The 22684-nt window shown below is 45.2% G+C and overlaps 1 protein-coding gene across 7 annotated transcripts in view; it reads left to right on the top strand.

Annotated features, from left to right (window-relative positions):
- Window positions 1–3737, top strand: part of YAP1 (Yes1 associated transcriptional regulator) — an 81878-nt gene extending 78141 nt beyond the window's left edge. For all 7 annotated transcript variants that reach the window (XM_015852261.3, XM_015852259.3, XM_015852260.3 and 4 more), the window contains one exon: window positions 132–3737. In XM_015852261.3, the coding sequence (XP_015707747.1) occupies window positions 132–370 (239 nt within the window). In that variant the 3' untranslated portion in view covers window positions 371–3737. The remainder of the gene's footprint in view (window positions 1–131) is intronic.
- Window positions 3738–22684: the final 18947 nt, after the last annotated feature.

The raw sequence follows: 22684 nt of genomic DNA, 5'->3' as shown, positions 1-22684 counted from the left end.
ATGAATTTCTATGAATCACAGTTTTTGAGTGATGCAAAGGATCCAGGATTAACCTTTAACCAGTTGTGATTAATTGTGGGTTTGGTACTTCCAGTAAATTGAACATCCATCTTGCTTTTTGTTATAACTAGGTGACAGTATCAGCCAAAGTAACATACCGTCCCATCAGAACCGATTCCCAGACTACCTTGAAGCCATTCCAGGGACAAATGTGGACCTTGGGACACTGGAAGGAGATGGGATGAATATAGAAGGAGAAGAACTGATGCCAAGTCTGCAAGAGGCTTTGAGCTCTGACATCTTAAATGACATGGAATCTGTCTTGGCAGCCACCAAGCTAGATAAAGAGAGTTTTCTTACTTGGTTATAGGGGCCTCAGGGAGACTGAATTCTAAATCTGTGAAGGATCTAAGGAGAATAGGACATCTGTATCTGAAGTTCAGAGCAAGCCAGTGTGGCACACTTTGGCTTGTGTTCAGAAAAAGTAAATGAACAAATATTCAGCAAGATTCTTTCGTTTTGCTCTTCCTTGTCCATCGCTGCTGTTATATATTGCTGACTTTTTTCCACAGTTGACTCTGAAGAACAGACATCTTCTTGACCTTTTTCTATTGCTGTTGCAACTACTGTTGGGGGGTGGGGGAGGGAACGATGAGCCTATTTGAATGACGAATGCCATTCCTTTTGTCCTAGTGTGCGCTTGCATATCATTTTTATCTAAGTACTCAGATTTGAGAGTAAATTTCTGCATGTCACTGCTTGTAGTTTGCTCAGCTAGTTGTCTCCTGCTGCCTGTGGAAAGTGGTAAAACGTGACATACTGGAGTGACAAGCCGAAAATGATGTATCTGGTCAAATGAAGTCAATACTGATTTGGAGATACGACCTAAAGGAGGGCTGAAAACTGGCATTAGGTGTTTCCACTAGTAGCTCCTTCATTAGCCATGAAGTGCTCTTGTTCATATTTTATGTTATAGTAAATCATGAGTCCTTTTACATAGAAACATATATGAACTTTGATTGTTGCCACTTATTCTAGCCTAACTCTTGTTTGTCAAAAATAGTTTGATTATTTTTGTTAGTTGATTTAACTGTAGCTATAGGATGGGAAGTAATTCTAGGTGTTCTTTTTTTAAATAGTGAAATCTAAGGGTTTTTTTTTTTTTCTGATTTCACATAGTCTTATTTAAATCTGAATTGTCTGCTTTTTTTTTTATACCTAAACCATGCCTATTGTAGCGCAATAAGCTAGTGAGTACATAAAACAGTATGTTTTGCCCGTAACTTTTCTATTTTTTTTAAAGGCTAGCTTTGAATGTAATCCTTAGGATCCATGACCAGTGGCTTATTTTTCATGTTTCTTTGCAAGATATTGAATTAGAAGCTAAGTGCGCTATTTACGATTTTAAAACGCATTTTGAAGTAGCAGAAACAATTTTACAGTGACCGAGATGCGTCCAAGCTCACCTCTGGTTTTCAGTTTTGTATCTGAATGAGTTTAGATTCTTTAAGGGGAAAAAACCTTCTGAAGATTTTCTCCTGAGTTAGTGTGGGAAAATGGTCTGAACTATGAACATCACTGTAAGCTGCAATGAAAAGGCTAGAAGACCAAAAAAAATAACACAAGAATCCTCAGTAAAAACTCCGAAGTGTAATAGTTGTCAAATTCCGTTTGGTGAAAAATAAGCCCTGGGCACGACGTAGAAGTCTGTAAAGATACGTGTTAGATGGTGACGTGAGCAAGTAATGAAGTGTATATTAGCAGTAGAGCTTAGCATTGGGTAGAGGTGAATATGAGTTACCTTTATTTTAACAGGAAAAGATGTATCACTAAGTTGTCTGCAGGAGTTGACAGTTTCCAAAGAGTATTTTTAAATGAACAAAATGAGCATGAATCAAACTTTCAGTATAAGCTATGACATTTTCTGGGGGTTTGGTTGTTTGGTTTTTTTTTTCTAATGAAAGATCGAGTCAGCAGTTAGCACCTCTGCAATTAAGGGCGCATCACTATTCGCAACGTAAGCCTTTATTTTCAAGGGTGTTTAACATGACTGTAAAGATGCTGCAAGCATGAAACCCAGTTTTCAGAAAAATCCCAGCTAGCGGGGACTTCTCCCAGAGGGAGATTTTAATGGCTTTTTATTTTGTTGTTAAAGAAACTGGTTACCTTTCCGTGTTAGGAATGGATTAGCAAAACAAATAACCTGTATGATCACTGTCATTTTTATGCTTCAGAAATAAACGTGCTTCGGGATGTTATAAAAGAACGAAAGCTCTGACAAAAGTCTTGTTTTAAGAACTGAAGCAGCAGAGGCAGAGATTTGAATTTTGCCACTAAAAATGCACGTTTACTACCTTACATGAGGATGGTAGTATTTGAAACCCGCAGACTTGTTTCTGCCTTATTAAGGGATGCTGGCAGGATTTAAAATGCCAGTTTTCAAAGCACGATGGCCAATGCGTTCTGCTGCACCGGCAGTTCAGCGGTTGATGGGCCGCACCTGTATTGTGCAATGACACGGTAGCTCCTAAAGCAGTAAATTGTATCCAAGTGATGGATTTTAGTAGCATTTTAAAAATTTCCTTAAGAACTTTTCTCTCTTCTTCCCTTCAGGAAAACAAATTATGCGAAGCTGCTATAACTTGAATGGTATAACAGGAAACCACAACAGCAAGGAAACTGAGAGCTGTTTCCATTTCAGTTGTCTTCCACAGTTGTGTCCAGGTATCTCAGCACACACAGTGCACTGGGTGCAAACTCCCAGCACACTGTACCTTGGTGCAACCTTGGCGGATGTGTACAGAACAAATGTTCTTTCCTTGCTTTTGTGTGTTTGTCGCAGCTTTAATATTTGAATATTTTCTTCTTGTTGTGAAAACACTAAATGGCTTATGCTGTGTTTGGGTAGCGCTGCTTGGGCTAGATACTGACAGACTGGGAATCCTTGAACTGTTCTAACACCAATCCTGTTGTGTGATTCTTATTTTAATTGATTGTCAGACATTTCCGTTCTCCCGTTTATTAGGACACGTACTGCAGGCATGCTGTACTGTTGGCAATCAACACTAATTGGGTTCATTTTTGTTATTCCGCAAACGCATTGTTTGATGAAGTGGTTTAAATTGTTTGAGACGCGAAAGTGTTTTGGGGTAGTATTTTATACTGATGTATATATTGAAACAAATCATTGTAATAATTGTAATAGCTTCTAGGTATAAATACACTACAAGCAGACGGATGGGGCTGTACTGCACTGTGCTGTGCTGTTCAACACCTGGGCAGGGCTACTGCTTTGAAACAGGTTGCAGTGTCAGTAAACCACGTGGATCAAATATTGTACCATTCAGTGTTGGCGCTCACCAATGCAAAAGGAGAAGAGACGATTTCAACGTGATTAACACTACATAGCTCTCTCACATCTGGTAAATTAGTACTAAAGTGACCTTTTTTCACTTATGAGCATGTTTTTTTATTCAAATTAACAGGTGTGCCTGTGTAAAATAATTTGTTTTTCTGTATCTTGGAAAAAAAATACTCTACACATTTAGAATGTTGTATGTTAGAGAACTCTTAAATGCACCCTTGTCAAAAATTACATATATTAGTTACCAATGTTACTTTTTAGATATGAGCATGACTGTAAGTTAGGTACCTAAGTACGTTCTGTTACATTATTTTTCTTTATGTAATACTTTTTCAGTTGTTTTATTTGGTATAAATATATACTTTGTGCTTAAGCATCTTTGTTTCTTTTTAACATTCAGTAGGAGGTAAAGACATTGATTTCCTCCAGCAAGATGGATGCAATGAATTGTTAAATTCCTGTCTCAGTTTCTGTTCTCATCCCCCCTTGTCACAGCTCTTGTAATCATAAGCTCCCAGTCCTGCAGGCATCATGTGCAAGCTTACCTAAGGGACAGAGGAATCCCACTGAAGCCAGTGAAGGCTTAGCATTAAACTATACATCTCAGAAAGAGAAAGTGATGCCAGTGAACCTTGTGCTGTTGGTATAAAACAGTGCTGCAGCTGCATGTGGCAGTATAGTGAGAGCTGGTGACAGAACATCCCGTACCCTCTGTAAGAATGCACCCACTTCTTGCAGGTGGGTTTGCAAGGTTCACTCAAAGCGTAATGCAGCGACCTGTGGCAGACTGTCAATAAAGGCACTCTGCTTTCATTCCCCAGCTTTGACTTATGAAATGTGAAATATGCAATGACGTAACTTGAAAGTGTGCAAATTAGCAAAAAGCTTTGATGGGAGACGCTCATTTTGACCTCTACAATAGAAATTTGGGTTTTGTTGTGTTTTTTTTTTTTATGCTGTGCAGTTTTTGACTGCTGAAGTCTTATTTTTGCATCTTAGCACTTTCAGAGTTATTGGTGTTCAGCTCCAAAATGCCTCAGTGCTGCCAAATGCAATGCTGTTGTGCTTTGTCTTAGATAAAGGGCCTGGGCTCACTGATTCTGTCAGATCCTTTAAATTAAAACCTCACTCAGATCCTTTAAATTAAAACCTAACCTGTCCTACCTCACACCTGGGAGTAGAAATCCAATGCCAGGGTGTGGTGAGGCTCGATCTTATTTGCTGATATGACTATCTCCTGTTTATAAGGTGGTGACATACTGCAGTGGAGGGGCCTTCTGAGGCAGCCCTAATTATGCCGCATTACAGCAGAGCCGGATATCTGGTCCAGGTGTTTCGGGCTTACTTGGGAATTCCTGCTGATATATTTTCAACATGGTTTAAGCATTGGTTTTACTAAGCCAGAAATAGTATGTCTCCAATGAAGGTGTTCTAACAGTGAAGGCCACAAGTAGAGGCTGATGGGTGGTGCTTGCTCACATTGTAATACCTTGTTAGCAAAAAAGCTTCAGTTACAACTTCTGGGGCAAGGTACCTGCCTGGCCTTTTTATTAAGCCATTAAAAGAAAAAGAAAGGAAAAGTCTGAATGGTCAAGAGTAGCTTAAGAGGCTCTTCCCCCTCCCCAGTTTCATACAACAACAAAATACATTACAAATGGGATATTCTGTCCCACCTGAAATGCCCTTTCTCCTTTTTCTATGCCTGTTCCTTCTGAACTGCTCATCAGTGCCGTTTTTATCACCGTACTTCCTTCCCACCTGCACGCTCTGATGTAACGCCCACAGACTCTGGCCAGGAGGGTCGCTCAGTGCCAGGTGTGCTCATCTGGGGCTCCTCCCCTCCACAACTCCACAGGCATCCCACTTCATATCTGCAGTGTAATGCAGGCTGACAGCAGAGCTCTGCCAAACTTCCGCAGGCATTGCAATCCTTTCCTCCCCATCAGGTACTGAAGAAGGATGTGCAGGCTGTTGAGAGGTCCTGCTGTAACGCACTGTACAGCAACATCCCAGAGCCGACTCAAACAGCCATAGGGCTGATGGCAGCGCGGTGCCCCTGGGGCAGAGCTGTGGCTCCCAGCAGTACTCCACAGCTGTGCAGGGCCTGAAGGTGGGCAGTGCTGTGTGGTGTGAGCTGGCTGTCTGCAGAGGTGACAGCAGCAGGCATGCTGAAATCCTGCTGCTACTGGAGCAGAGGCTTGGACGTTTGTAAACTGTGCTGTCCTTTGCTCCTTACTTTTTCTCTTTGCCATGTGACTGCTGTTAAAGGTTGCTGTTAGTGGCACTTCAGGGTCTTACACTTTTGAGCACGAGGTAATCATAGAATGGCCTGGGTTGAAAAGGACCACGATGATCATCGAGTTTCAACCCCCCTGTATGTGCAGGGTCATCAACCACCAGACCAGGCTGCCCAGAGCCACATCCAGCCTGGCCTTGAATGCCTCCAGGGATGGCGCATCCACAGCCTCCTTGGGAAACTCATTCCAGTGTTCACGAAAAGCAGAGTTCTCAGTGATAAATACCCCGGAGTCTCCCCTAAAAGCATTTATTGTTGGACACTGAGATACGTACCTGGTTCCCATTCAAAATAGCAAGAGGAGAGATCATTGCTCTCAGCATTCCCTGCATTCCTACTCACATGGAAGGATTTTGACCCACAGGCATCTGCTCCATGCTGGGACACTTAGTGGATCACATTTGGGAGGCTCTATGGATACAGGTTCCTCTAAGTTACAGAACGTAGGAAGTGCCAAAACCCAGAGATTTCTCCTTGCATCTTAGTAACAAGAATGCAGGGAAACCCATCAGCCAAACAGCAATACTGATACCCGAGTTCCTCTCATCTGTATGCCAGCCCAGGCTTGGGAAATAAGCTGCTTTTACACAGAAATCCGTGATGGCACTCAGGCTCATGTTCATTACAGCCAGTCTCAGTGCAGACAAAGCTTGCTGTTGTGACGTGTGTTCTGCTTTATGCTCACCATGTAAACAAAGCAGTGAGTAAAGTCTGGTGAGGGCAGCAGCCCTGTGCCGCTGAGCTGCAGCTGCTGTAGGAGCGCCTCGCCTCTAATGAAGTGAAGACATCTGCTGGGCTCGTCCCTGTGAGCTGCCTGCACATTTGCTTGCATTCTATTTTTAATGTCACTAACTTATAGCAGATGGCCGTGCTATTGAGGTGACCGCACTGGTGACGGTAAAGCCAGGATAAAGATGTGCTCTAAGATGCACTGTGTTGTTGATGTGTTACTGAATGGCATCACCAAGAAATGGGAGAACGATTTCTGCAATACAGAATGAGGTATATGTCTTATTCTATTGGCTTAATCCCACAAATACTTTGCTGGGAGGTAATGGTTACTACATGTCCCTCTGCTGCACTCAGTGCATTGTCCCTCCCTTCTCTGTCTTCATCAGGCCCCACCTGGAACACTGTGTCCAGGCGTGGGGCCCCCAGTACAGGAAGGGTGCAGAGCTGTTGGAGTGGGTCCAGAGAAGGACCACAAAGGCGCTCATAGGGCTGGAGCACCTCTTATGAAGGAGGGCTGAAGGAGTTGGGCTTGTTCTGCCTGGCAAGAAGAGGCTCCAGGTAGACATTATTACAGCCTCTCAGTACTTAAGGCCTACGGGAAAAACAGTGGCAGAAAATTTCACCGGGATGTATAGTAGTAACACAATAAGGGGGAATGGCTTTAAACGAAAAGAGGGGAGGAGCAGGAAGAAATTAATTACTCGGAGGGCAGTGAGGCGTGGGCACAGCTGCCCGGAGAGCTGTGGTGGCCCATCTCTGGAGGTGCTCAAGGCCAGGCTGGATGGACCCTGGGCAGCCTGAACCTGAGTTCCAGCCCAGGAGCTTGGAACTGGGGGGGTCAATAAGATCCCTCTCAACACAAACCATTCTATGATTCTATGTCAAACAGCATTTCTCAGTGTTTCCATACATGGACACATTCATATGTACATTAATTTTGTGCCTGAATACAACTCAAGTCTTTATGTGCATCACGATGTTTGGTTCAGGCTCATAAGGAAAAAAGCAATAAAAGCCATCTCAATTACAAAGTCCACATGACCGTTGCTTATTTTCAAACCTTCAGGTTTCAAGGTGTGATGAGGGAGCATTTCAATCACAATTAATACCAAAATGAATAATGACAGAAGAGGAATGTAGACACTAATAAGCTATGCTGCCTCTGGAGAAACAGGTATGCACATTAATTGAAATCCTGGGGACTTACGAGCCCCTTGAAATGAAATAAATTAAAAGGGACTAGGGTTGGAAAAGCCAAGTTCACTGAATTGCAGGGGTTAGAAGGGATCATCGAGTCCAACCCCCTGCTAAAGCAGGGTCCCTACACAGGTTGCACAGGTAGGCAGCCAGCTGGGTCTTGAATATTTCCATAGAAGGGGGCTCTGCCCCTCTCTTGGCAGCCTGTCCCAGTGCTCCATCACCCTCATTGTAAAGAAGTTCTTCTGCATGTTTGTATGGAACTTCTCTAAGAGATCCCTGTCTTTTCCTGTCCAGAACTGGACACATTAGTCTAAATGGTTTCACCAGGGCAGACTAAGGGGGGAGGATCACCTCCCTCAACCAGCTGGCCATGGCTTTTTTAAGGCACCCCAGGGTACCATTGGCCTTCTTGGCCATGAGGGCACACTGCTGGCTCATGGCCGACCTGTTGTCCACCAGGACACCCAGGTGCCTCTCTGCAGAGCTCCTCTCCAGCAGGTCATCCCCCAACCTGTACTGGTGCATGCAGTTATTCCTTCCTGGGTCCAAGACTCTACACTTGTACTTGCTGAAGCTCACCGAGTTCCTCTCTGCCCAGCTCTCCAACCCATTTAGGTTTTGCTGAATGGTAGCGCAGCTTTCTGGTGTGTCATCCACTGCTCCCAGCTGCTCACTTCCCTCTCCTATGAAAGCACATATGTTGTTTTATTCTAGGACATAAGGGAAGTTGCCTTCAGGTGAGATTTGTCTACTTTGAAGCCTACCTTCCGGTTTAACACATGGTCCAAGCATCTTTGTGTATGTGCACAACACTGCAGGGCTGTATGTGAGTGCACGGGAAAGCAAAGGAAGCAGAGCTGGATCGTTATGGAGTGAGATGTTTGCTCCTGACAGCCACTGAGGCCCCGATGGGTGCCTGATGTAACTGGGAGCCACAATGCACTGATACACAGAGCGTGCTGTGCTACTTGCTTGGGTTATTGTTTTCAAACAGAGATTAAGCTGTTTTGCTGTATTGCTGCTCCGTCTCCCAAATCCCATGATGGTTGCTGAAGATTCTTTTGTTTTGAAGATGTAAGCTGCCTGCATGGGTGGGCACAGGCTGTTTTTAGATGTATTAACATGTGGCTTTATTTCATGCTCAAGTATAACAAATATAACCATTTCTGTTCCACAGCCCTTATGCCTACATGTTCTTTGGTAGAACAGCAGCAGTGATGGATCAGGTGCCAAGCTGGTGTCCAGGCACTTGAAGCTGACCCAGTATGCTTTGCAAGCCGGAAATCCCTGGCCTTATGACTTGAATCAGCCCTTTGTACCACATGCTGGGCTTGCATAGGATTCAGGCTGCTACCTGAACAGATAGAGGGGTTTTTATATTCCATAGTAGGCAAACTGAGTGCACTGAAGGGATGTGGAGCTGTTGGAGTGGGTCCAGAGTACGGCCATGAAGATACTCAGAGGGCTGGAGAACCTCTCCTGGGAAGAAGGGTTAGGACAGTTGGACTTACTTATCTTGGTGAAGGCTCTGGGGAGACCTCACTGAGGCCTTCCAGTACCTGAAGGGAGCTTACAAGCAGGAGGAGGACTGAATTTAACACAGTGTGGGAGTGATAGGACAAGGGGAAATGGTTTCTAACTAAAAGAGGGGAGGTTTAGGTTAGATGTTAGGAAGAATTCTGTACTCAGAGGGCAGTGAGGCCTTGGCACAGCTGCCCAGAGAGCTGTGGTGCCCCATCCCTAGAGGTGCTCAAGGCCAGGCTGGATGGGCCCTGGGCAGCTGAGTTGGAGGGGGGCAATTAGCCCAGGGCAGGGGTTGGAACTGGGTCATCCTCAAATGTCCCTTCCAACCCAAACCATGCTATGATTCTGTATTCTGTGATTCTTCTCTTCTGTTGGAAATACTTACATGCTGTAATTAGGCTTGGCTGCTTTAATAAACAGGATGAAATATCTCCACTGTGGTAAAGGGCACGTTAGTGTTATCTGTCTTCTGGCCGAACACACTGCATGAGTTCGATTCGACTGAACTGACAGCAAGCAGAGCCCAAGTGTGGCCAAGATACAATAGATGGAGCACAGCTCCCACTTAGTAGGAGAAAAACCTCCTGCAGAGAAGTAAAATCATCCTGAACGTTTTCCAGCCTTTGTGGAAAAGATGTATTTTTGGCTGCAGCTCTGAGGGAACTACTGTTGAGCTTGAAGCTAAGCCCAGATACCAATCTTGGCAAAAACAAAAGCATCAAACTGGGTAAGAGGGGAACAAAATCCAGCACAAGAAGTGTGTGGTCTTTTCTAATGGGACGACCTTCGGCACGTTCCCCGGTGCAGAGCAGTGTGGTTAAAGCAATGGCCCGCAGACACACAGCACCATTTGTTTATGGGTATCTGGTTCCCTTAAGGAGGGGCATGTTCCCCCCAAACATTTTCTGTCTTTCTTCCCTTTTTAATTTCCCATCTAGGAAGGTCTCTCCTGTAGTTGACTTCCTGGTGTTTGCAGTTGTGCCCTGAAACAAATATGTTTCATAAGACTTAAAAGGCAATTTTTGCAATATAAACCTGTTTGGGACTCTGGAGCAATTCCAGTGAGTTAAGATGAAATGCTCCATGTTGGGCTCAGGGTCTTTAAATAACTCATTGTAGTCCTTGCCAAGCAGGGTAAGTTATTTCATATGCTGTGTGCTGGGCTGCATGCCCAGCTGGCAAACTAATGCACGTGCCCACCTGGTTTGGCTGGAGGACCCCACAGCGCCGTGCCCACCTGGCTGCTGTGTGACCCCGCAGGAGCTGCTTCATGCATGGGTGCATGATAACTGCTGTCAGGGAAAGCACTTCAGGCCCTCTCGGGATGAAAGGTGCCAAATGTGTGCAAGTAATTTACTGCTCCGCTCTGAGTCCACAGAACGGGCCGAGCTGGGACACGCACGACCTGCTACGACTTTTCCAAAGCAGGTTGGGCTGTGCACAACCCCCTCTGCCAGAGCTGCCACGCTGCCTTTTCTTTCTAAATATACCCTCCTGCACAGCTGATTAGGGAGACAGGAAGCGATAGATCTTGGAGGTTTCAGGAGACAGCCTGTCCCCGAAGATGTACTTCAGTGAACTGAGCATACAGCAAACAACATGTGAGCGGGTGAGGTTTCAAGCCAGGGCACGCCAGTGTAAGCGCACCATCAAAGAGTCTGTCGCTTCCTTCGTAAGCCCGCTCTCATTTTTTCCTCAAATGGTTTTATATTTTAAGGCAGACAAGATCATGTTGCAGCTCCGCTCTGCCCTGCGATGAAGGGATGGGTTGTGTGGGGTGAGCGGCATCAGAGCTGGAGCGGGAGAGGCAGCATTCGGATGAGCTGAAACTCGAGCTGAGCAGCTGGGAGTGGTTTCTGTTGGTCTCCCTTATCATTTCGGCAAATACTTGAAGGAGTATTGTCTCTCCCTTTTCTATTTTTGGATAGAGAGATGAGAACGCTTTGTTCCCTTCAAGTACCGTTTGAGTCAAGAGAGCGGAGAGCTCGCCAGCACACGTGTGCTTCCGTCTTGCGCAAAGCCAACATCCCATCCTTTGAGGTTGTTAACTGTGTTATACCCAGCCCACACCTGGTGCCAGCAATCAAGGAGCCTGATCTATAGAATGCACAGATTCTCTTGATTTCTTGATACGGAAAATAAGAAAGATATCCTCATGTTTTATAATCAAGCATTTTAGTTGGCATGGAAAAGCAAACAGTAACACCAGAGATTTGGTGCTTCTGCCCAGTAGCGGTCATTCATGAGAGGAGGGGTGTGGGTGTCCCACAGGAGCACAGCACTGGACTGTGACAGAGCACAGGACAAACTTCTCACATCCCACTTGTGAAATGGGTACAGCTCGTTTGCTGCTGTGATGACCCACTTTATCAGACCAGTTCGTGTTTTTCCCCTGGAGAGCTGACAAGTCATTCCTAAAAGGCATCAACAAAACAAACACAAAAAAACCCCCCAAACTGTAGGGTTAAAGTAGGACAAAGGAAAATGGTTCCAAACTAGAACAGGGGAGCTTTAGACTGGGTATAAGGAAGAAGTTTTTATGTTAAGGGTGGTGAAGCACTGGCAGAGGTTGCCCAGAGAGGTGGTGGTGCCCCATCCCTGGGGACACGCCAGGTCAGGCTGGATGGGGCTCTTAGTGCCTGATGGAGCTGTAGGTGTACCTGTTCATGGCAGGGGAGCTGGACCAGATGGCCTTTAAATGTCCCTTCCAACTCTGGGATGCTGGGATGTTCTTTGGTTGTGCTTGCTGCTCAGCAGAAACCCCTGATACAAATCTGTCCAGTGAGATGAGAGAAACAGAAATCTGTGATCAGTCTCACGGCTGAAATCAGTGCTGAAAAGGTGAAACTAAGCATGCAGGCATGCCCAGTGCAATTATATCAATGAAAACACAGTCATTAATCTGCTATTTCCCATGATTTTACTAATCCTGTAAAGCTCCCTCGCAGTGCTTTCGCTGACAGGTGAGTTGCTTGACTCATCCATTCAGTAGGTATTGTGTAGTCATCGCTTACAAGAAATCATTAAGACACCTTTGCAGTGATTCCTCGGTGCAGGGTGTGATGGCAGGTGTCAGAACACGTAATTCCCATCCCCTTGTTTAGTTCAGTCATCAGAGCATGACTGTAGTTGAAACTTAAGGAAAACTGAATTAAGTGCATCCTTACAGAGTATGGGTAGTGAAAATAAGTGCAGTTAAACGAGCAACCTTTTAGACAACCACTGGTATGCAATAATTGCAAATTAATAACGCAGTTCTTGGTTTAGTTCCTACTTAATTTTCTGTCTCAAAAAAATGGAGCTTATATTGAAGCACAGCTGAAGAAGCAGCAGGATGTACGTCCTCAAAAGGGGATTCCTCAGTTTTGTGGGATTTTTTTCCAAGCAATTTACAGTAGTAATTCACTTACATCTATTACCTTAACGTTACTCCTTGCTCTTGGCTTTAAATAATGTAATAGAGCAGCTGAAGCTGATGTCAACACAACACCCTCCCAGCAGACCCGCTGATCCCTGCTGGAGCTGCCCTGCTGTCGGAGCCAGCTGAGGGGTCTGGTGTTGAGTGGGTTGTTCTGATCTTAAACATGCAAATGACACTTTGCTGCCATGTCAGATAGACTGGGAGCTCCACACAGTGTAATGAGGAGCCATGGTGAGGCCTCCAAAGCGCTGCTTCCAGCCTCAAGCAAACCACAAAGCCAAGTGCACGACCTCCAACAAACTGGATTTGGTTTTGCATGATGAACATTCCCATGTTTCCTACCTTCATATCGCATTACAAATTCCATCTCTGGGAGGAGCTGCAAAGTAATGCAATGCTTCAATGTCAGCCTGCTCTGAGCCCTCCGTCCTGCAGCCAGCACGTGAGGCACACTGCAGCCTGCCAGCGCAGCCCTCCCCACGGCACAGACACACATGGGACTGAAGTTGGGACCTCAGAAGGATGAAGCACCCCTCCCACAAAGACAGGCTGAGGGAGCTGGGCTTGTGCAGCTTGGAGGAGTCTCTTGCAAGACCTCTTTGTGGCCCTCCAATAACTAAAAGGAGCTTATAAGCAAGAAGGAAAACAACTTTTTACATGGTCAAATAGTGATAGGACAAAGGAGGAATGGCTTTAAAATAAATGAGGGAGACTGAGGATGTCAGGGAGAAGTTTTTCACAGAGAAAGTGGTGAGGCAGTGGCACAAGCTGCCCAGAGAAGCTGTGGGTGCCCCATCCCTGGAGGTTTTCCATCCCTGGAGGCCAGGTAGGAGGGGGCCCTGGGCATCCTGATCTAGCAGCTGATTTGATTTAGTGGTTGGGAACCCTACCCATGGCAGGGGAGCTGGAACTAGATGTTCATTAAGGTCCCTTCCAACACAAGCCTCAACAGCAGCTCATCCTCAGCATCCATGCCAGACGTGCTCAGGATCCCATGTGGATGGAAAATCCTGTGCAGGTCTGGAACCCCCATGTGCTGATAGGAGTCACCCCCTGAGCCCCAGAGACAGAAGTAACCCAGAGAAGGGCTTCTCTGGCAGTGCTATTTCTGCTGAAGGACACTGCAGTGTTTCAGAAACCCACACAGCTTGGAGCTGAGCACCAGGAAGCTGAGCCTGAGTGCTCTGGAGAACCCTCCGGTGAAGGCTTACCCGTGGGATGGGTCTACAACATCAGCACTTCTGAAATGGGACCAAGGGCACAACAGGGATGTGAGAGCAGGTGCTGGGAGCTGACTTGGTCAGTTCGAGGTGCTTACATTTATGGGTATCTGGGGGAGAGGCAGGAAGAGTGTCAGCACTGATGTACGAAGTAGAAATTTGCTGTGTAACTGGCTGGGATTATCTGTCATTCACTGCAGAGTAGAAAAAAAAACAGGACTTCATCTTCTCTTCTCTTTCAGAATAAATGGATCAGCCCACAAACTGGAGTAGGGGGGATGTTTTCTTTTGTTTTGTGAACTTTTTGGCAGTTCCCTTATTTACTTTCTTCTGGCCTAGTTCTGGTGCTTTGTCCCAAGCAAAAGGTTTGAAGTGGGTGCAGACAGTCCTATGTAAACAAGTCATCCCCCTCCATCCACTGAGCACAGTCCTCATCCCACCTGTGTGGACAGTAATGAGATGGACACAAACTGTCTCCCAGGACAAAAAAAAATATAACAACAAGGCCATAATGTCTAATGTTGAAGCAGATGGAGTTTATATCAGCTGCTTATGTACGGAAGAAAAGGGAAACATATCAAACTTAGCAGCAGGAGAGCTGATGCATCCAGCAAATCATGGGCCTCCAGCTGAATGAGATGGCTCTGACAGCAATTCAAAACCTCATCGCTTTGCAGACATTGGCAGCAGCCACACAAATTAATTTTGAGAAGGCCATGCATCAGCACAGGCCCAGAATGAACAGACTGAGTATCCTCTTGCTGATGTTTTGAAAGCCAGAAGAGATTCTCATCAATGATTACATTTACTTGAATGTGTGCTTGAGTGTTAGTTTTACCAAGGGGAAATTATATATAAGGAGCAGTGTACATTGCTCAGCTTCATTCTGAAATTTCATTATTCACCCAAAATTCTCTTACATGCAGCAGGGCTCAGCTTCTGAACTGACTATATCTGAAATTGGAGAACGTCCTTTCGGCTCAATTGTTTTCCTCATAGAAAAAACATCCAGCTGTAATTCAGTTGGGAGCGTCCATTTTAAGTGATTGCCTCATGAATGCCCAGGGTTAAACATCTTCAGGCCATAACTTCAAATATATATAGGTGATTCATCCCAAAAATCCCAGCTCAGACTAAATCTGAGTCGTGTTTGTGATCCTGAAATAACTCTCAGAAGAGTCAAAGCGAAGGAGTTTTTTTAGATTATTATTTTCTGGACTTGCATATATCTGATCTCTGTTAAATTTAGCTTTTGCTTTCTTATTTTTAGGTTGTGTTTACTTTGGGATACTTCCAGCATCCAAAGCCATTTTTTATTTATTTTATGGTGGATATTTACAAACCTGGTGTGGCTCCTTCAGCTTTTTAAAGTTGTGAAAATATTCGTACCATCGGTGTTAACAAAGGTGTCGTTTTTAGTGACGTTAAGATACGTGTCAACCTTCGACATCGTTGGATTTTTTTTGAATGATAGACTGAACAATTCTTTTGTAAATGTATTTTGTTCTGCAGTAGTAAACTAGGAAGAAATCTCTCTGGCGGTTTCAGCTGCATCTGCAACTGCTGCCCGTCCCCAGGGAGGGTTCAGTTTCCTCCTGCCCTCCGGTCACTCACCTGTACTTGAGGAACAAGGGAATTAAGTGCTGGAGACATTCAGAAGGTCTGCTCTCCTCTTAACTCCCAGGCAAACCCCTGCCTGTCTGTATACAAAGGGAAGGAAGAGGCTCCTCAGCCTTCTCTTCTCTACAGTGAACAGACCCAAATTTCCCAGCCTTTCTTTGTAAGAGAGATGCTCCAGGCTCCTTACCATCTTTGTGGCCCTCTGCTGGACTCTTTCTAGGAGATCTCTGTCTTTCTTAAACTGAGGAGTCCAGCACTGGACGCAGTACGCCAGATGTCACCTCACCAGAGCAAAGCAGAGGGGGAGGATCACCTCCCTTGACCTGCTCTTCTTAATGCACCCCATTGGTGGGACACAAGGGCACACCATTGGCTCATGGCCAACCTGTTGTCCACCAGGACATCCAGGTGCTTCTCTGAAGAGCTTCTTTAAAGCAGATTTTCCTCTAACCTGCACCGATCCCTGTGGATATTCCTCCCCAGTTGCAGGACTCCGCATTTGCTCTTGTTGAACCTCATCAGGTTCCTCTCTACTCAACTCAGTAATCTGTCCAGGTCTCACTGAACAGTAGCTCAACTTTCTGATGTGTCAGCCACTCCTCCCAGCCTTGTATCATCAGCAGACTTGAGGAGGATTCACTCTACCCAAATGGCAATGACTCGTGGCACCTCAACAGTATTATCTCCCAGCAGAATTTTTCAGATCCTCAAGAAGTTTTATTAGTTTTTGATATCTTCAAGAAAACCATCAGACCTGTTGCCAGCAGAGATGCGACAGCTCCATTTTAAACTAAGCAAAGAAGATTATTCAGTATGAAAAGTCATATTGACTGAAACTTTGGCACTTCGACAGCACTGTGGACTTGAACAGAACTGAAAAATAACATGCAGGCAATGAAAGCCTTATCTCAGGTTTGGTTTGTTTGGTTTATATTATACTATTTGGTTTAGAAATTGCCCTACACAAAGAGCCATGTTAAGATTGCCAAGTCGTCAGTCATGGGACTGAGAGATTGAAAGTTGCCAGGCAATCCTGCACTGCCTCCTCTTATGCAGTATTTATGCTTAGTCACTGTAGTGCAGTTTTCAAACAAGTGTGGCTACAAATCATTCTCCTTACAGAAGCATACTGAAAACTGAACAAGCCACAAATCATATTGCGTCAAAGACGTGGAGCAAAGATTAATTTCTGAAAGATAAAGTATTTCCTTGTGTCACTGCACAATGAAAATCACCATTAGAGTTTCACACTCCTGAAAAACTTTGAGAACTGGAAATAGTATTTAGGCCTACTTGTCTCTGTCAGTGTAGTAAACTCAGTTTTGGTTTCTGAATTCTGTTTTATATTTAATATAAGGCATTTTTGAGCAACCCCCTCCCAATGTTTCAGGGGACAGCTGCACTCCTGGAGCAGAGCTCTGTGACGTGGGTACCCATCACCAGCAGCACAGCACAGGCACAGTGTTAGAAGTGCAGAGTGCAGCAGTGTTATCAGGAGTCCAGCTCCGGAGGGAAGGTGTAGAACGCTTGGATGCTTTCCTGACACACAGCAAACATGTCAGTGTTGGCTGCCTCATGCAGTGAAGAGTTGCAGAGCACTGGGCCCAATTGTACACCGTGCAAATAGCCATCACTTCTTGTGTCCCCACCCATTTCATTTGACGCCATGCTTTTCGAGTCAGAAGAGAGGATGAGTGTTTGCTTCCTGCTCATTTTCTTCCTACTGCTATTTAGTTTTACATTATTATTATTATTATTATTATTATTATTATTATTATTTGCACTTTTTTCTTAGTCCTCTCTATTTTGTAAATGAAAAACTGTAGCTTGCTTAAGTATCCTCTGCTTGAAATTGGTCCACCTCCTCCTCCACTTCATTGCCCTTCTTTAAGCCTTACATTCCTGCACCATCTTCTTTTGTTGGACAAAACTGCTGAGAGATTTCCAGGCATGAGCACAGCCTGCATTTCTCCACGTCATCTCATCTGTGCTCATATCTTCAGGAATTTCAAACCACTCAGATCAAGCAGATCAAGCTGGAATACACTGACCTTAACAAAAGCTGTTGCACATATATTCTAAGTAACACTAGGCTGAGAATAGCATTTTCTAGGAGCAAGGAAGGAAATTATGGAAAAGTAAATCCTGAAGCTTTCCTTTGTTCTTTCTTTTTCAATATTGCTGACCAACAAGGCATTCCTATGACTAACCATGATACGCGTTGACTTCTTCACCATACTTTGAGGTCAAGCTCATACCCCCAGATGATTCTGCACAGCTGTGTGCTGATTACACTGCCCAACCAGGAGCCCTGTGGTTAAGCCACCCATCACTGGGCCGGCTGGCCATGCAGACTGATCCTGTGGAGACTGCCCATGCTGTTTTGAAAGACAATACAGATCATCCCTGAGCACAACAGGATCTGGAGAAGGGTGTCAGGACAATACTGGATCTTGGAGATGTGGGCAGCAGCGTGAATGACAGAGTGGTTGCAGGAAAGTCATTGGGGTGAGGCAGATAACTCATAAGGTGAGCAGGGTTATTGGAAAGGTGGGGATGACTGGAGAGTGGAGGTGAACTGTGTAAAGGCAGATCAATGATAGGTTTAATGCAGGAGCTAGGAGGGTTCCAGGGTGCTGTCACTGGGGTGGAGTAGTTGGGAGAATGCTAGGATATTTGGATGGTACAGGAGCTGGACTAAAATATTGGAGTGAGGATCTAGTGTGGTGGTAGAGAAGACTGGATGTTGGCTGGGGAAGAGAAAGCTCATAAGGACACAGGGGATACGATTCACTTAGTACCACTGCTCTTTGCCTTTCTCTGAGTTCTTCCTTCTTTTTCAACAGAATCAATAGCAACATGAGACATTAGGGCCTTCTTCATCCCTGTGCAGTCCAGCCTGCCAGTAGCTGCTCTTCTTTCCACACCAGGCAGCAAAGAAGGGAGAACAGACAGTCCATCTGCCCACCATGTCCTTCTTCTCATCTCCACTGCAGTGTGAGTAGACAGTTTGCATGGGAAACAACAGAGAAGTCTGCTCTGATCCCAAGTTGAGGTGTTCCATCAGGGGAAAGCACTATGTTTCAACACAGTCACTACCACTGGCTTTGTGTTTGTTCCAACAATGAGCAAAAACCTGCATACCACACTTGTAAAAATCTGCACCAGTGGACATGACCCACTATTTCACAGCTGCTATGACAGGGCCATTGCTAGGACAATGCTCATGCAGTCCAGCTTTCACTGTGCTGACATCCACAGTTTGGTCTCCATAACTATTCAGCAAGCAGCAATGAAGGTCAATGAATGCCATTTTTTGCACATGGAGGAATTAATTTCCACATCTTTCCTTTGTACATGCTTCCACGTCAGATGCCATTTGTCAGACTGCCCCTCTGCTGCCATTTGTTGCACAGCAATAAAATGTAACAGAATACTGGTGGGAAGGTTCAGTCTCTACTGCTATACTACCACCATCTGCCGTTGATGTTGTGGGCCAACGTAGTAACATAGAAAGTACTACTTTCAGAGCAGCCCTTGTATTTCATGACAGTCTTATTCTCACTAGATTATAATCAAGCACCTCTACATGCTAACCTAGCTCTGCTTCCATGCTCCCAGCTGCAGGAACCCTTTAACCTCCATTCCCCAGCACAGCAGCAGCCCCATGTTTGGGGGGATGCAGCTCCAGGATGGTGGATACTGAGGTGCTGGCATGCCCTGTGCTGGCACAGCCCTCTTCAGGCCTCTCTGCCAATCTAACAAGTCCTTGCTGAAGTACATGAGCTGAGCCTTTTAAAAATACATTTATAGCCTGACTATGTCTCCTGGCATCAGGGTGACCTCCCTGACTTTTGCCAATTTTCAAGCTCTTGCTCAAACAAAGGGTTGCCTAATCTTGCCCTGAAAACCACAACACCATTTTTACTGAAACTGCCCTCCCCTTCCCTCCTCCTAGAAGAAAATGGAGGGGGAAAGAATCAGCCCGAGGCCAGCCCTTGGCAGAAGACATTACAGCCTGGATGAGTAACACTGAACTAACTCGTGAGCAGCCAAAAGCGAGATCTTGTAACAGGAACTGTCAAGAGATGGTAATTACCAGCAGCACTACCAGCTCTATCTGTAATATGCATCACCCAGAAAGAAAAGAGGAAGTACATAAATGGTAAAGATAATTTTACATAACCTGAAGAGTTGGAAGTGTGCCTCCAAGTGTCTGTTCTCATCCTACTTCATCCACCACGAGTTCCCCTTTGTTGCTTCTTGCCATCGTGCTCTTCCTCCATCTGGAAGAACACTCTCTATTCTTCTCTCAACTCTAATTTCAGCTTTCCATTAAATATATACATAGGAGCCCTTCTCTTCTGCTCTTACTTTTCTCCTCCTTCTGCAAATCACCATCACTGTAGTGGTTTACTCAACTCAGTTTAGAATATTCATGTTTTGTTTTAAAAAGTATTATGAAAAGGAGGCTCATGGCAGTGAGGGACGTGGTTAGTGAGCATGGTGGGGATGGGCTGACAGCTGGACATGATTATCTTAGTGGTCTCTCCCAACCTTCATGAGTCTGTGATCCTAAGACTCTGTGAGTCTGTGACTCTATTTACAGATGTGATAATGTTTCTGGTGCTGTCTTTCAGTGGATAGTTTATGTAAAGCTATTTCTGGTCATGAACCATTATTTGAATTAGAGGAAGAGAAAATAAAAGATCAGTTGCAAAAGCTGGTGGACATCTGAGTTTAGAAGAGCTCCATCTTCAAGAGACCCTCACTAAAATTATATTCTGCTTCCAAAATCAGAAGCACCAACAGATACTTCAGATCCCTCTGAGTCGGCATAGGTTTGCAGGAGACACAGTTGTTCCCCATCAGTTGCAGGATGGATTTAGTTGTTTTCCAGCTGTAAATCCAATGTGCAGTGTTACAAACCTTATCTGATGCACAACTCAATCTTGGGCCTTCCCTAAATATTTAGTTAATTTGTAGCAAACCTGAAAGAAACCCAACATCAGGGAGCAGTTCAGAGGTGGTGCAATGTACTTAGCACAGTGAGTGCTACGAGCCCCCAGATTTTGCATCTGTAATGCTTCAGACCAAGATTAGCTGTAGGTGTGACTAGGGAACACTTGAAGTTACCTAAATAGCTGGCGCCTTTGTAATGGTGCTGAGAGTTGGGGATGTGCAGTTACCCAGCTGCCAACTAACCCAGCAGCACAGTCACAGCGTCGCTAATGAACACTGATGTTACCCAACAGCAAAACGTTTTCCTCACAGGGATGTGAACTGTTCCACCTACTGCAGGTGTTGAAAGAGGAACATTTGTTTTGAAAATAGCCTATTGCACTTCAAGAGCAGGCTTACTTATGTAATTTGCTGTTCAACTAATTTACAGTCTGCTAATCAGTTTGGATGCCTGGGTTTTGTGTTAGTGAAAATCTCTCTCCCACAAACTGAGATGACAGATGCTCTTCAGTGAAGAGGCGTTTGCCTTCGCACAGCTGTTGAATCCTGCTCCGGACTTTGCAGGTGGCATTGTGAAGGTGCCTGAAATGAACTACTGGAACTGTAGGAAAATCCATGTTTTAGTTGGAATTGTGGAATGGTTTGTGTTGGAAGGGACCTTAAAGACTGTCTAGTTTCAGCTCCATGCCAAAGTCCCATCCAAGCTGGCCTTGAACACCTCCAGGGATGGGGCAACCGTATCTTACCTGGGCAGCCAGTGCCAGTGCCTTGCTGCCCCTGTGAAAAACTGCATCCTAATCTTTGATCTGAACCTATTTCTTTCCTTCAGTTTAAAACCAGCGCCCTTTGTCCCGTCACTACATTCACTGACTGTCTCCCCATCTTTCCTGTAGGCTTCTTCTAAAGAACTTCCTTACACTTCGTATGACTCAAAGCTCTCATTACATCTTTACATTCCTGTTTTCCTCCCTCCCTGGCTGTGGAACTTTGGGCAGTCTGGTCAGCAGTATGGTGTGCAGGAGGGATGTGCTAAGGTAGGAACCTGTGTTGTGTGGGGAGCCATCTGCCATGTCTCCTCTTGTTCCCTTTCCATGTCTGTTTTCTGCTAATCCAGTGCTGGATAGTGCTTATGAGAAGCAGCTCTGCAGGCTCAGGTGAATGGTTAATTGCTTGTTGGTGCCTCCTGGATCAGAACCCAAAGAGGGTCAGAAGGAACCAGGTGACACTGCAGATCTCCAAAGGGAGGGCAGGGGGACAGAGGGTGCTGCAGAGCCAGCTCAGTTCTGCTCTCTGGGCTGTATTTTCCATTGGAGTTCAGCAGGGAAATAAATCACTTTGTACATCTCCAAAAAAATCCTGCAGCATGCAAGCCAGGCTGAGCCAGCCACGTGGCACCAGGGATAGGGAGACCAGAGCAATACACTGCATCTGTGCTTTTCTAAGTTTTGTGCTGGTATGAAAATCAAAGAACAAACTCTTTGGTTTCCTTAATGTCATTGCCACAGCTGGGCGAGCTGGAACAATACCTTCATTGTATTCAAATCAATTTGTGGTCCTCTTTTGCTGTTCCTTTTCCCATTGCTGTGAAGTACTGAGACAGCTGTGGGGTAGCACAGGCTCTCCTTTAATCAGCCGTGTTCCAGGGGAGGCCTGGGAATTGCAAGGTCACAGATGCCGGGTTGTGAAACTGCTGAATGAATCAGGCAGGAGCAGGTTTGTTTACACAGAAAGCTGGTACACAAACAGATGGGCAGCACAGGATGAGGAGGGATGAAATGCAGACGCAGTGCTCCAGCCAGAACCCAGATCAAATACACTTTCTAAACAAGCTCGGTAATAGATTGCCCAGATGCTGAGAACCAGATGTAAAAGATTACTTATGTGCTTGCACACTGAATGGTGCAAAGCTGGACATTAGGAAGGTTCCCAGGTGGAGAGGAAGCTGGACTCCTCCAGGTGCCCACCTTGCCTATCTGAAATATTTAGGACTCAGCTGATCTCACAGGTGATCCAAAATGCCAGCATGAAAAGCTACCTGATCTGAAGGCGCTTAGTGTGAATGAAGCATTGGGTAACTCAGAGCTTAAGATTTTGCGTTTCAGGGTTTCCACTGCCTGGGTTTACTCATAGTTCAAGGAGGAAAGGCTCAATTTTATTTTAGAAAAGGCAGTAGAGGTTATCATGATAGGGCACACTGGGTAAAACAGAAAGGGTCTTGGGTGGGATTCAGGCCTCCAAGTGAAGTGCTGGAAATATGAAGCTGGTAACAAGCAAAATAGTAGTCAGGATCTTTCTGGCTTTTAGACCCATAGCTCTAGTTGTCTTTGGCTGCAGTATTTGGATTT

Source organism: Coturnix japonica, chromosome 1, assembly GCF_054131305.1.
Source record: "Coturnix japonica strain WE chromosome 1, WE-NBRP24, whole genome shotgun sequence".
Taxonomy (NCBI): Eukaryota; Metazoa; Chordata; class Aves; order Galliformes; family Phasianidae; genus Coturnix; species Coturnix japonica.
Note: the sequence above shows the minus strand (reverse complement) of the source record. Positions and strands in the feature narration are given on the sequence as shown.